The following is a 13,767-nucleotide window of genomic DNA, read 5'->3' on the forward strand; positions in this document are numbered from 1 at the left end:
CACAAACTGTAGATGGGACCACAGACTGAAGACATTGAGTCACGTCCTCTGCATTTCAATAACAAACACAGCTTCCACACATTGATTATGATGATGATGATGATAGTGTTACTAAGCAGGTTAAGTTATTAACTATAGCCACCATCTTTTAGCATCTTAACATCAACCTAATTCACCCTGAACACAAAGTAACCTGACACTGATGGGAATGTTGTTACCTCTGCAGGTGCTTGACTATTATAATAATAATAATAATGATACTACAGACAACGATCCCAAAAACTGTCACAACTATTCACTAAAGGAAGCATGAACATCTGCATCAGATATAATCACTAAAGGAAACAATCATCTTGGGAGCATGAATGTCTGTGTCAATAGCTGCTGAGATATTTTCCTCAGGCTTTTCTCAGGCTCGATTTCACATTTGTTTTTGTAAAATCACAGTGAAATGTTGTTAATTCTGCGTGTAACTCAAGGCCAGTATGTTTAAACGTGTATATCATGTGCTAGTTTGATGGCAGAAATAACGAAACTTGATGAGTGACAATGTGGAGAAAGATGTTCATTTACACAAATGAACAGCAAATAACCGGTTAGTGGAATGAATACAACAGGATGGATTCAAATTATGCACGTATTTATTGTAATTTTTTTAATTACGGTTCCGTTGTCAGACTCTGGGCAGTTTAACCCGACCATAAAATCCAACATTCATGACCACATCGATGTCATTTTACAGCCTGATTATACAGATTTGTCTACAAGTCCATTTGCTTTACAGATTTAAAGTTAAAGATGTGTTTTTATTTGTTAGAATATATATATATATACATATATATGTATATATGTATACATATATATACATGTATATATGTATATTTATATATATACATGAGCTCTGTCTGTTGCTCTTGTTTTTGTTCATACACACAGATTTAAATGTATATCCAAGAGCAGTTTTAAAATCCATCATCACAGTGAAAACAAGATGACAGAATGACAATGATTCAAAATTATAACACGACATGAACGGACCATTTACATAAACCAGCTTTTTAATCTTGGATCTGTTGAATCTGATTGTTACAGAGCTTCAACCAAGATATGCAACATACAAGATATTTCATCAATTCTTTTTTAAAAATGAATGACAAATTTCGTTAGACGTGGAAGTGGAATCTGGAGAGTTCATATTGAACTCGGGGAAACTGTATTAGCAAATCCTTATGGACACAACCCTGTTGCAAAGTCCTAATTAAGTTACAGTTGGACAAAATGATCTCATCAACGCCGATGTTTAACGGCGAGCAACAAACTCCATTATCCTCGTCTTTCTCATTGTCAGCAGGAGGATAATGTAAAGTATGAATGGATGTGATTGGTGAGATGATGATGATGATGATGATGATGATGACACACCTGCAGATCGCACACACACACTAACATGAAGGCCTACTAACTGTCACCCTGTCTCCCTCCTCATCCTCTCACTGCACAGATGTGTGTGATGAGTTCAGGGGAGGCTGAGAAACAGTGGGAAAATCTGTTTCTGGATAAAATGAGACAATGGGGGGGACAAAAAAAGGACAAATCTTCATCTTTCATCATATACATCCATCAGAAGTCACAGTTTTAATTTCCTCAGTGTGTTTCACCTCACAGTGCAAATATGTGTGTGTGTGTGTGTGTGTGAGTCTCTGTATGTGTGTGTGTGTGTGTGTGTGTTTTATGTTGCATGTGTTTCCGGGAGGGGGAGGGCGGGGGTGGGGGATGTGTTTGAGATTCATTTGGAAAATGAGTCAACATTTTGGGATGTTTCATTCCATACAAAAACATGCAGAACACAGAACATTAAACACATATACTGAACAGTTAAGTTTTTATCCAAATGCAGTTATTCTTTCTTCTGTATTTTTTTTTTCCTTTTTTTCTTTTTAAATCTCTTTCGGTAAAAGAGTGGCTTTAGGCTACACAGAACACGACGGAACCAATCGCACCAGGTTGGACATATTGCTTTAAACCACCAAATTTTGTATATATGTCATGCATGCCACATAGGTGATATTATGTTTATACAAAAATAACACCAACGCCTATTACTGTGTATCATAGTAGTTACAGAAAACAAATTCTTTTTCAGTCTTTTTTGCAAAGGTCAACTGAGAAACCATTCATGTCATACGTCTATTTATTTACATCTAATATATATATAGATATAAATATATAGAGATATATGCTGTGGAGTGATTATGACTATTCCAGGTGTGATATTCCAGTTCTTTGTTCCTTTTTTTTTGTTTTTCTATTGAATTTTTGATTTCTGAAGAGGATGTAAAGTTTCTCCGTAGATTTCCTTTCATATCCGACTGCTGGAAGCTGTTCTGAGAAAAAAGGCAGCGCTCTGAAGAGGAAACGACGCAGCCAAAATGCAACAATGACTGGATAAGAAGCGAGTTCCTTCTCCATGTACACGTCCTAATGCAAAACGGGCAAACTTAGCTCTTGTATGACTCCACAAGTAAACCCTCAGAAAACTCAAACCAGGTGAAGACTTTCAGTCCGTAGCTGAGCCTCATCCTGTTTTTTTTTTTTGTTTGGGACGTGGCTGAAACCAGGAAACACAAAAAAGGTTGAGAGCATCTCTGACGGCGGGTCTGTGCTGTGCAACTGGCATGAAGACGTGAGGGGCGACCAGTCCAGCAGATGACCACCACAGCCACACCAAGGTCATGGCAACAGCAGAGGGACAGTCTCATCCAGGATAGGGGGATAAAGGTGGAGGGGCGAGGGGCACAGGGTTGTGCAGAAGAAGAAGAAAAGCAATGAGGAAACAGCTTTGGCAGAGAACTCTTAAAGCTTTGCTGGGTGATGATTGGCTGATTGCCCCCGTCTCCCATTTCCATTTCCTGTCACTGACACACTTGACAGCAGGATCAATTCACTCCATTCACTTTTATGACAATATTTACTTTGCATTGATTGTAGGAGCACATGTGTTCTGTTCTGTTCAGGTTCAGCCACAGAATTAAAAAAAAAGGAAGAAAGAAAGAAGAGGAAACGCGTCGTCATTCGTGTCAAGGGTGTTTGTCTCTTTTGCAGCCAAAGGACACACTGAAAGTCATGTCACAAGCACTTTGGCAGTCCCGCTCTTGTCATGGGATGAAATGTTAGTTGTATAAAATGGTGATGACAGCTACAGCTGCAGCTGCGTCCCGTCACAGGCCCCGCCTCCTTAAATGTCCCATATAAAAATGTCAGGAATGAAACTGTGGCGTCTTTTTGGATCTTTGGCCTAAATTAAGACAACACAACACATCGTCCAGAGGTGGTCTGAGCATTTTTAGGGCCCTTGGTATGATTGGACACCCTCTCCACTACCTCCACCCCACCTCAATTCAGTGTTAACTATAATTTGTGAGGATTAAAAGCCAGACACAAAATACCTTTAGGATTACCAAAACCTGATCTATGCAAATGACCAAATTAGTTTTGTAAGCATAAACCCAAAAAATCCTGTATCACCCATGTATTGTTTGTTTCGAGACAGCGTCCCGACCAAGCCAAGGCCCACGGATGAAGAAGCATTTTGAAATGAAACACGTCACACCTGCACTCACTCTTGGCATTTGTGCTGAATAATGCTTGAGTTTGATTTGATTTTCATAGTATCACATTTCTATCTGCAAATTAATTGTTGGGAGTTTATTTTCTTGGGTTTATTTGGGGGACCAACTCTGGTCTTCAGTGTACTCTCTCATTTTTTGGCATGTGGGAGGTGAGGACACATCTGTGTAGGACTGGCCCATTTGAAGGCGGCGGATCCTGAATTGGGACTCAGCTTTGATCCTCTTGTTGTCAGGTTACATGTTTGCAAAGTGGTCAAAGCGCCAACAGTTGGAAACAGCATGAATCCATTCAGTCAAAGAAATCAGTCATAGTAACTTCAAGAAAACAAAGAAATCCAGAGGTTGGATAAATAATTATACACTCCCATTTAATGTTTGTTACAGTTAGCTGTAGTCATGTTGCATTCGCTGAACTCTAATGGAGTTTGGATAACTTTGAAATCACACAGCGTGTAGTGTGTCGAAAACATTTAGATAAAGTGGATATACTCAGAAACGGAGGGGGAGGGGCGGATGAGACGAGATTATTGAGATTCCAATTGAACGGCCAACAGGAAGTAAACAAGTCACTGCAGATTTCTGAGCCCTAACATCAGGTGACCAAGACGACACACGTGGCATTAATATTTAGAGAGCTGTAAAAAGACAGAGTCCACGGTAGATTCATCTCATTCATGAACTATACTGTCACCAAACTCCTCAGCCTATACATATATATTCATATATCTCCAAAATATTAAAAATTACTTAATATAAAAATACAGAAGAATTGTAAAAAATGAAGAAAACATTGAATTTTATATGAAAACCATGCAAGAAAGTTTCCCCATTTAGTTAAATAGTAACTTTAAGTATCAGGAAAGCAAGGGAATGAAAGGGAAGTGGTCGGATGAGAGAAGCACAGGCAAACTGCCACCCAATCGCTTTGCATGTAAACATTGTTAGAGGTCCTTTAAACTTGGTTCGGCAGTGACGACTGAAGAATTTCTCCTTGCTTTTTGGTCATGTTTGACGTAAAGGGGCGGAGTAGTGGGGGCAGGGTCATGGGTGAGGAAGTCCAACGGAAACCTTGATAATGATGAGATAAAAAACAATACAGACAACCTATAAAATATGGCTCTGAGTTACATAGAAAAAGCTCATCAGAGGGGAGGAAGAACCAAGTCATGACAAAAAAGTTGGAAATATGGCAGTAGTAGCACACGACTACAATAATGTATCCTAGTTCATAGATCAATTGATGGCTGCTAGTCGGACTAAGAGGGGATTAGACGCGTTGCTGTTTCTGATTGGAGGACGACTCCTTCTTCTTTTAAGATGGTAATCTGCGGACACGGCAGACACGAAGAACTGATCGGCAGCAGGGTCACACAGTGGATTTAACTCTACAGGCTGAAATCATCAGTCTTCCATAAACCTCAGCATGGCCGCCACAGTGACGTGTGTGTTAATCAAAGACCACAGAGCACAGAGGGATGAAGATGATCTAACATCTCCTCTGCTGCTGCCTGTGGCATGTCACTGACGGCCGATTCAGTTTCTGTTAGTGAAACCTGACAAACAAGGAAACATCAGATGCAGTACTAAGATTTGTCTTAAACACAGACAGACAGACAGACGTGCAGACTCTGTTCAGAGATCCATTAACTTCCTTTCTGTTGAGGTGAACTACTTGCACTGTGATGCAAAACAGACCCAACCAGACAGGATTCCTTTCCGTTTTAATGCACATTCACTCTTGAGAAAATATTTTTTTTTAAGTGGGTGGTTTTATGACACATGAAGACAATGGAAACACAAAAGGAAAAGAATGGAAATGAACTTGTCCTGGATGGTGAAAACTGAGACAACAGCCTGTCCACAGGGTCAAACAAGAGAAGATCGTAGAGCTCTGGTCAGATTTTGAGACAAGTCTTCATTCACTGATAAAAAAAAAATGAAATGGAAAATCAAAGTCATGCATGTTGGGGTCTTTGGGAAGAGTAAGCTGAGGTGGAGATGAAGCTCTCAATCTACATTCAGACTGTCACATATAGTCATGAGCTCTGGTTTAAAGAATGAGATGGTAGACATGAGGAGCTCAGATCTCACGAGACCTGCTGCTCCTTCATGCTCAGGTGGTTTATCATCTCATCAGGACACATGAAGGATGGATTGTGGACATGTCTGGGTGGGAGGATTGACATCTGTAGGAATTACACATCCCACCTACTCTTCAAACACATTGGGATAACATGCTTTATGTGGTGCCACTGCAACACTGTCCCAGACCATGAATAGAATAAATACAGAAGCAATAGGAATATGTCTCATCCTGGGACGGGAGTGTCCAAACCTGACATACTTGAGCTAAATATTTTCAATGACACCAAATGCAAAGCTGAAAAAAAAAACAAAAAAAAAACTTAAAAAGAGGGTAGACGTAACTCTAATTTGAGCTTGTCAAGAGTGAAATGCCAAATTACAGAGAGAGAGAAAGAGGAATAAGAATGATAAAAATCACTGTTTAAGACTGTGGCAGAGAATGAATTATAATCCCCATCCTAAGTGTAGGTTTTGATTTTTGGAGACTTAATAGTTTTTGTATGTGTTCTAAAATGGTTATAGGGATTGTATTCTGCCTGCAAGTGAGCCAATGTGAGGAGCATGTTGATATATGAACACATCAGCTGCTGTGAAGTACAACGGGGGCTTTAACTTGATCGATGAGTCTGATTTGTCCTGTTGTGGTGACAGGAAGTTTAGATCTACAGACAGGAAGTTCTCTGAACAGATGTCGCTGCAGACTAACACACAGATCATCTAACATAATCCCAAATATTCATTCCGAGGTATCATGCGACTCAACACGAATTAAACATAACATGCATCATACTCAAAGGGAAACATGAGCCACACTGCAGTTTTCTACTGACACTATGGACGTAGAGGGGGAGGGGGCAGAGACAGAACCAGAACCCTAATTGGGTGAGATGTGGTCAGGTTCCCGCCCTTCTCTGGACACAGCTATGTTCAATATATGTGGGTAGTAAACATTCTGCCTCCACATGCAACACAGCAGGTAAAAAGAAAAACCAACACATTCAGACACGATAAAGGGAAGAACATTTTCTTTAACAGTGGAAACTTGAAGACTGTAGTGTCACACTCACAAGACATTCTCAGGAGTTTGAATCAACCATCAATTGACATTCGTTAAGAGATTTTAAAAACAAAAACAGATGTCGAACATCTCGAAAAAACAAATAAAATAATAAAAGGTTACAATTTTGCATTTGCCTAAAAATCTTCTGATCACCAAACCTGACTGTTAGCTGTGTAGACGAGCAGAAGCGTATGTACATGAGAATCGTTGCACTCGTTGGAAAGTTCAGTGCTATATTTGAGAGCCGTAAGCAGGAATGAAGCGAGTACAGAACATGACATGCTGCTGCTGCTGCTGCTGCTGCTGCTGCTGCTGCGAGTCCCACAAAGATCGAACCCAACATAGTTTAAAAGCTTTGCAAAAGGATCATCAGGTAAAAAAATATAAATGAAGGACAACAGGACAGACCTTCCACTGTGGAGACTCTGGATTCCACCTCCACTGATTGGTGTGTGGTAGCGATGGAGGGACAGACTTACAGACAAAACAACGCCACAGTCAGTGTGAGGAACACAACGAGGCACATATGACTGACAGGGGTGAAGACGTCATGAGGCGCGTGTGCGTGCAAAATGAAGGGATGAACAGAGTGATGACTTCCCTCCTTAGTGCGACACTTCAGTTGATGGGATGACACATGAAGCTAATGAAGAGGAGAGGGGGAGGAGGAGGAGCTCAGATGGATGACTCGCAGCTTTGGGGGAAGGTGCTAGGTGGTTCTCCTCCTCCACTTGCCCCAGAGGAGGAGCTGGGGAGGGGTTCAATCTCGTCACCAGTCTCCTCGATGGGGGGGATGCGAGCCTCCTCCTCAGACAGGGGAACAAACTCGGGATGGGCCATGAAGCTGTGGATGGAGCTACGGGACTCTGGGCTCTCCAGCCCCGCGTACAGGGAGCTACGGAAAGCGTTCACCACCTTAATCTGGAAAAAAAAAGAAAAGGTAAAGTCAGACAATGAGCAGAATGACAGACAGTGTGATGTCCAACAGACAGACAGCGGGGATGGAGGGTGCACATGGACGCTGGGGGGTCTGAATCCGAGCAGGGAAGGTGCAAAAACCACAAAACGCTAACATTATCGAGTCAAACAGAAGGTAGATGGATGAGAACATGGTGGCAAACTGAAAAACACAAAAGGCTCATAAAAAAAAAAAAGTCAACACCATGTTGGAAGCAAATGGTTGGAGGAAGATATACTGCAGCCAAATAATAATAATAACAACAACAATAACAATAATAATCAGGCAGCTGAGTGTGTGGAGTCAAAACACATGCACACACACACAGTTATTTGCTGGTGCACACCCCTTGTGGGTGTGTCATCAGTTGTTTTGTTTGTCTGCTCCTGTTCTGTTTCTTACTGGCTCTCTCCTCTTCCTTAGAAAATGTACTTTATTGTTTTTGTAGTTATACACAGACTAGACACAATAAAAAATACATATAAACATAAATATAATCCTGTCAGACGAGGGTGGGTGGGTCAGTCACACGGTGCTGGAGGCGACTGCCAGACATCAGCAGAGCAGTGTCCGTCATGATCGGCTTTGTAGCAAGAATGGCTAATGTTACAAACGTAATTGTTTAAAGTTTAATCACATAAACGTGATTCGATTAACCTGTGTTGGAATATTTTCATTGGCCAGCGTTTCTACTACATGAAGCCCAATCACAGCAAAGCAACGGACCCACAATGCAGTTTGGTGATGCACGACCCTGCCTCACTCAAAGTGAATATGAAGCATTTTTCACCACATACGTATGTGTGAGTCAGCCTCGACTCGTTCACAGATTATCAAACCATGCAGACAATTTGCCCAATCAGGACGGCACAAGAAGCAGGAAGCACAGAATAAACGGGTCTATCCCTATAGTGACCTGGCCTAAATATTTTTTTCTACTTGTTTTCGTTTGACGTTTTATGTTTGCTTCAAGATCTCTGGTTGTTCTATTTTCTTCGTGTTTGGTTTAGTTCAGGTTTAAAAGGTTTTATTTTTGGTTTACAGTAAATGACGGCTGATGGTGTGGCTGACTGGGTGTCTTCTCCACCTTTTTCGACTCTCTTGGCTGGCTCTTCATCCTTCTATTGCATTATGCTAATTTATTTGTTATTTCCTTTCCTTTATAGTATGCACCTGATCTCATTTGAGCTATGGGTCATGGTAATGAGGTGGTATCACCCACTGACAGACCAGCTCTGCTGTGGGGCAATCATTGTTGCTGATGTCCTTAATATCACAGAAAGTGTGTAACCAAATGATTACACATTCAGTGAGGTTTTAAATACCACAATAATACTGGAAAGGGCCTGACTTCACTTACAAAAAAAGCCAAATTAAGTTCCCTCATAACATTGACAACAAATCAAGTTTAATTTAAAATTCCACTACATACAAAAACTGACTTAAATGCAGGAAAACTAGGACACCTGGGCACATTAATGACTTATTTTGTCTTATTTGATTGCACCTCTCCTTGTAAGGAACCAAAAACACCTGATAAATATAGGCCTTTAGAGCCTGGCGTCCACTTTGTCCACTGGTAATTCAACCATAATGGTGCAATCAGTGGCATTGAAAAACCCAAACGATATGCCGTTCCAGTAAGCACAAACACACAAACACACACACAGACACACCTGGGAAAAACAACAAACGCATGCACACAGTTAAGTATTTATAATCACATTGAGAGCCAGAAACATTTTGTCCTCTAGCTGCTCTTCTGCTTCTGCTTAAAGTCTGTGATGAATCCACAGAGGCTGCAGCTGATCACACTGATTTATACACACCAGAAGACACTCTTCATTATAATTAATAATCCTGCAGTTCAAAGCTCTCTGTTACTGAACCACAGGAGAGCTGCAGGCTGATCGCACACGTGCACACACACACACGCGCGCGCGAGCACACAGAGCTCACAAGTTAAAAAGCTTGGCTGTAAAACCATGAAAGACTTGCTGAGCCTGACAGCTTTAACCCTGCTCAGGATTAACCCATAAAATTATCTTGGTGCCCAGGCTGTCGCCTCCAAGGAAAAAACAACAACAGAGAAAATAGGACAGTGATCCCCCCCCCTCCCCTCTCTGTCTGACACGAATCACAAGGATTCACAGTATCTTTCATTTGCCATGTATGCCAACAGTTGTGATCTGTCATTGACCTGTCAGGCAGCAAGTCACATCAGGGCCACTACAAACAGGAGGATGAGCAGCAGGCTGACAGGAAGTGATGACAAGTATCAACAAAAGAGGGAGAGATTAAGATGGAGATACAGAAGAAGGAAGCACGAGTATGAAACAGAAACAGTAGTAAGAGATGGAAACTCAGATCAGGTTGTCTACAAGTTCATTTTGACAGTTTTTTTATGAGTAAATCTGAACATATTCTATATTTTTCTAACTGTCAAAAATAATAACTTTTTGGAAAAAATTTATATTTTCCTTTATCAAAGGCTTTTTTTAATGATTAGAACAAATAAAAAGCAAAATCAGAATCTGTGGGATTTAGAGGTGCTTGCAGGAGCACTGTAGGCGTTACCTAGTCCTTCATGCCAAGCTAAGTTAAGTTAAGTTAAATTAAGCTAAGCTAAGTTTAGCACGTCCATGTTCCCGACAGTATTTCATTCCGTTTCACAGCGATGTGTTGTTTCTTTAAAAATGCTTACTTTGTGTTTTCTACATCATATTCAAAGCTTTCAAAATGTTAGCAAGGCTTTTATATTGAAGCAGCAGTCGAGATTTGCAAAGCTTTGTTTCATCATGACTTACAATATAATAAAGATAACTAGCTTGGAGGCAGCATTTTAGGTCGTACCAAAATGAAAAATGTAGGTAACAGTTTACTTCTACTACTGTTAGTGCAACAGTCCCAGGTTGAGCTTAATATTAAAAATGATTCTCCTGTTATATGTCAGATTAGGTCAGGACGTGTAGACACCTGCTCGAGACAGAAACCGCACCATGGATTTAGTTGCAGAGTCATGCAGCGCTCAGTGTTTCATGCACTTATGCAGAGAAAGAAAAAGAGTCCAGCTGGGTGAAGCAAGGTGTTAGCTGGCCTCCAGTCACAGACTCACTGCCTGCAGTGGAGGAGGAAGCAGCGGCAGCAGGGAGTGGAGCCCCGGCTGAATTGGTGAGAGAGGAGGAGGAGCTAAGCCCCACGTGGGTGGGGCTAGAGAGAGTTTTGGCGGCAGAGGCGTCATTGTGCTGGCTGACAACGGACGGCTGGCGGCGCAGGGCACCTGGCACCGCCGCCTGGCCCGTCTGGAAGGTATAGACCACATCCATCTGAAGGAGGGACAGCCACAACACACCGTTAGAGAGAGAGAGAGAGAGGGGGGGAGAGCGAGCAAGGAGACAGACAGACAGAAGAGACAGAGGAAAGAAAAAGAGGTTATACAAGGTTTTATAGAGGCTGAAAAGTGAAAGTTGTCTTTAGTGTCAATTATAGTACACTGAACAGGCAGAAGAGTAAGAATTAGGTTTTAAAGGAAAAACAGCATATCTCAGAGAGATGTGTTAGTAATATGACATCATGAAGAAGTTTTGTGTTTAGTCTTGCATAGAAAAACACGGGGTCTCAGGGTTTCAATATCAGATTCTCAGACCTCATCTCATTTGAAAGAATGTGATGATCTGTCATTATCTCCATTCTTCCTCTGTTGGACATTAATATAATGAGACACACTGTGACCCAGGTCAACGGAATTGCGACAGGATATTCTCAAGTTACCCTAGACACTTCACAGTAGCCTGGATAACTGTCACTGCGTCACTGATCTGGTGCGTCTTGTAAACCTCTGTAGTCCTCACTCACAGTTTGCATTTGAAAAATGCCTTTAATAAAATACTCTTAAGCGAAGGCCACGGTAGTTCCCTGACACATTAGTCTCACTATAGAAAATGTCACGTATTCTTATACAATGGACCTTTTAAATATGCCTCTGTATCTTCAATATAAAGCACTGCATCTGCTGGTCCTGCAGGTATTTCACAATAAAAGCCTTGGTGATAAAAGAAACTGAAAGGCTAGAGTTCTATTACTTTAAAAATGGTACGAGCAGTGACATATTCCCAGATATAATCAGGGCTGCAGACAAAATATTTGCATTGCACTATTGCAGTGCACCTAAATGTTTCCACACACCACATTCAGCATGACAATATTATGGGCTGCTTTTTTTGCCATTACCCAAAAAACAATCATAGTTATGTTAACAATTGCAAACGAGAATAAGCGTAGGCAAATGTATGTCATCAATAGAAGCACAAATATAGTGTGTGTACACACAAACACACATGCGTTAATTGGTGACACTGCTTCGCTGGTTAGATCAACAGGGAAAATCCGGACTGTTTTGTAGTGGTTATATGTTATGTATATGAGTTTTTTCAATTATTACTAACCAACTCTATTGAAAATATGAAACATATGTCTGTGTCTAAACTGCATGTGCAGTTTTACCACCTGATCACAATATGAACCAGATGTGTTTGATCATGTGCACGTGTTAACATGAGTTTTTATTATTATTATTATTATTATTATTATTATAATAATAATATGTTATTATCATTATTATTTTTATCATTATTATTCTGATGATAGGATATCCAAACAGTGGGAAATACAAAATGGAAATAAGGTCAAACTTCCAGATTTAAATGACATCTTACTTAGATGAAAGATGCATTTGAGTTTAAGTTTTTTTGTAAATAGAAAAAGGGTCTTATATGTAGGTACAGTAGAGTATCTGTACCAGTAGACAAAGAATCGTCTTTTTAAAAGACCATTGCAATGTTTTGCATACTTTAGCCCATTTACTGAAAAAGCTATCTTTTCATATCCAAAAGAAAGCTTTAGTTAAATAACCTACACAGTGGTGATCACAAGAAAATACCGTGGCAACAACATGGGTGAAGCAACAGAAAAAAACACATCAAAAGATGATGGAGAGATTGGGACAGAGGTGAGCTTTCAAGAGTGAAGAGAAAAGGAGTAAAGTTTGAGTAAAAACAAACAAAGAAAAAGATGCACTTCAGTCTGGTAAGTGACAATCCAGACAAAGCTCTGAATGAAGGGATGAAATATGGAACAGAACAAGAAATAAAGAGCTTTTAAATCAGGTTGAAAGGAGAGGAGACGAGAGGAAGAGGAGAGAATGTGTCACTTGGAATGACTGATAAAGTTTCGGCATTGAGTGCTGCTTGTACCAATTATTCCCCCACTGTGTTTGACTGTTGAGGCGTTGAGCAGCACAACGCTGCCCACCAGGATTAGAGAGAAGGAGGACAGGAAGAGGAGCACGGAGAGATAAGAACCTAATTAGCTTGCAGCCTTTCATTGCCTCCCTCTCCATCCCCTCATCCTCCCATCCCAATAGGTCGACAGACTGATATTACAAATACACAGACGTGAAGAGAGAGAGCTTCCTCAGATTTACTACCCTCCGATGCTAAAAATCATTAACAATAAACATTGGCACGAGCAATCGAGTGTGAAAATATTCCGCTGCAGCGTCTCAGTTTTAACGGGTGTGCAAAAAAATGTGCTAGTTATACATCAATGAACTTGATAACATGCCTAAATTAAACTTGGCTCTTGTCCCTTTGTGTGTACACTGTTGTCTTGTCAAAGACATGCCTGAACATTACATACACATGTATGAGTTCAACTAATCAACAGCAAAAAAGATTGAGAGTTTGACAGACAGATAAAAACAACACAGCTGGTGCTTCTGCACAGTAATGTATATTTCTGAACCACAAGCTTCAGCTAAGACACACATTTACACAACAGTTACTCTACTGTTATAAACTACAACAGTAGAGTAATTTGGGTCTTAGCGGCTCTAGAGCTCACAATTGTATGACTTGGAGCTTAATCCCCAGATTACTTGTAGTAGCATTTTAAGGATTTTACAGTACACAGACTACATTTTCCAAGGTCAAGAATCGTTGGCTTGGGAGAGGAGCAGTAAATATGACTGTAAAGAC

At 40.6% G+C, this 13,767-nt stretch overlaps 1 protein-coding gene across 5 annotated transcripts in view; it reads right to left on the minus strand.

Moving 5' to 3' along the window:
• Positions 1 to 3,971: 3,971 nt before the first annotated feature.
• The window catches only part of LOC122768721 (plasma membrane calcium-transporting ATPase 1-like), a 72,578-nt gene continuing 62,782 nt past the window's right edge, over positions 3,972 to 13,767 (minus strand). For 2 of the 5 annotated variants that reach the window (XM_044024912.1, XM_044024910.1), the window contains 2 exons: positions 10,848 to 11,058; positions 7,631 to 7,695 (listed from right to left, as the gene is read on the minus strand). In XM_044024912.1, coding sequence (XP_043880847.1) covers positions 7,691 to 7,695; positions 10,848 to 11,058 — 216 coding nt within the window. In that variant the 3' untranslated portion in view covers positions 7,631 to 7,690. Of the gene's footprint in view, positions 7,696 to 10,847; positions 11,059 to 13,767 lie in introns of all 5 variants that reach the window. The other 3 variants (XM_044024911.1, XM_044024909.1, XM_044024913.1) reach the window with 2 other exon arrangements.

Source organism: Solea senegalensis, linkage group LG4 (genome assembly GCF_019176455.1).
Source record: "Solea senegalensis isolate Sse05_10M linkage group LG4, IFAPA_SoseM_1, whole genome shotgun sequence".
Classification (NCBI taxonomy): domain Eukaryota; kingdom Metazoa; phylum Chordata; class Actinopteri; order Pleuronectiformes; family Soleidae; genus Solea; species Solea senegalensis.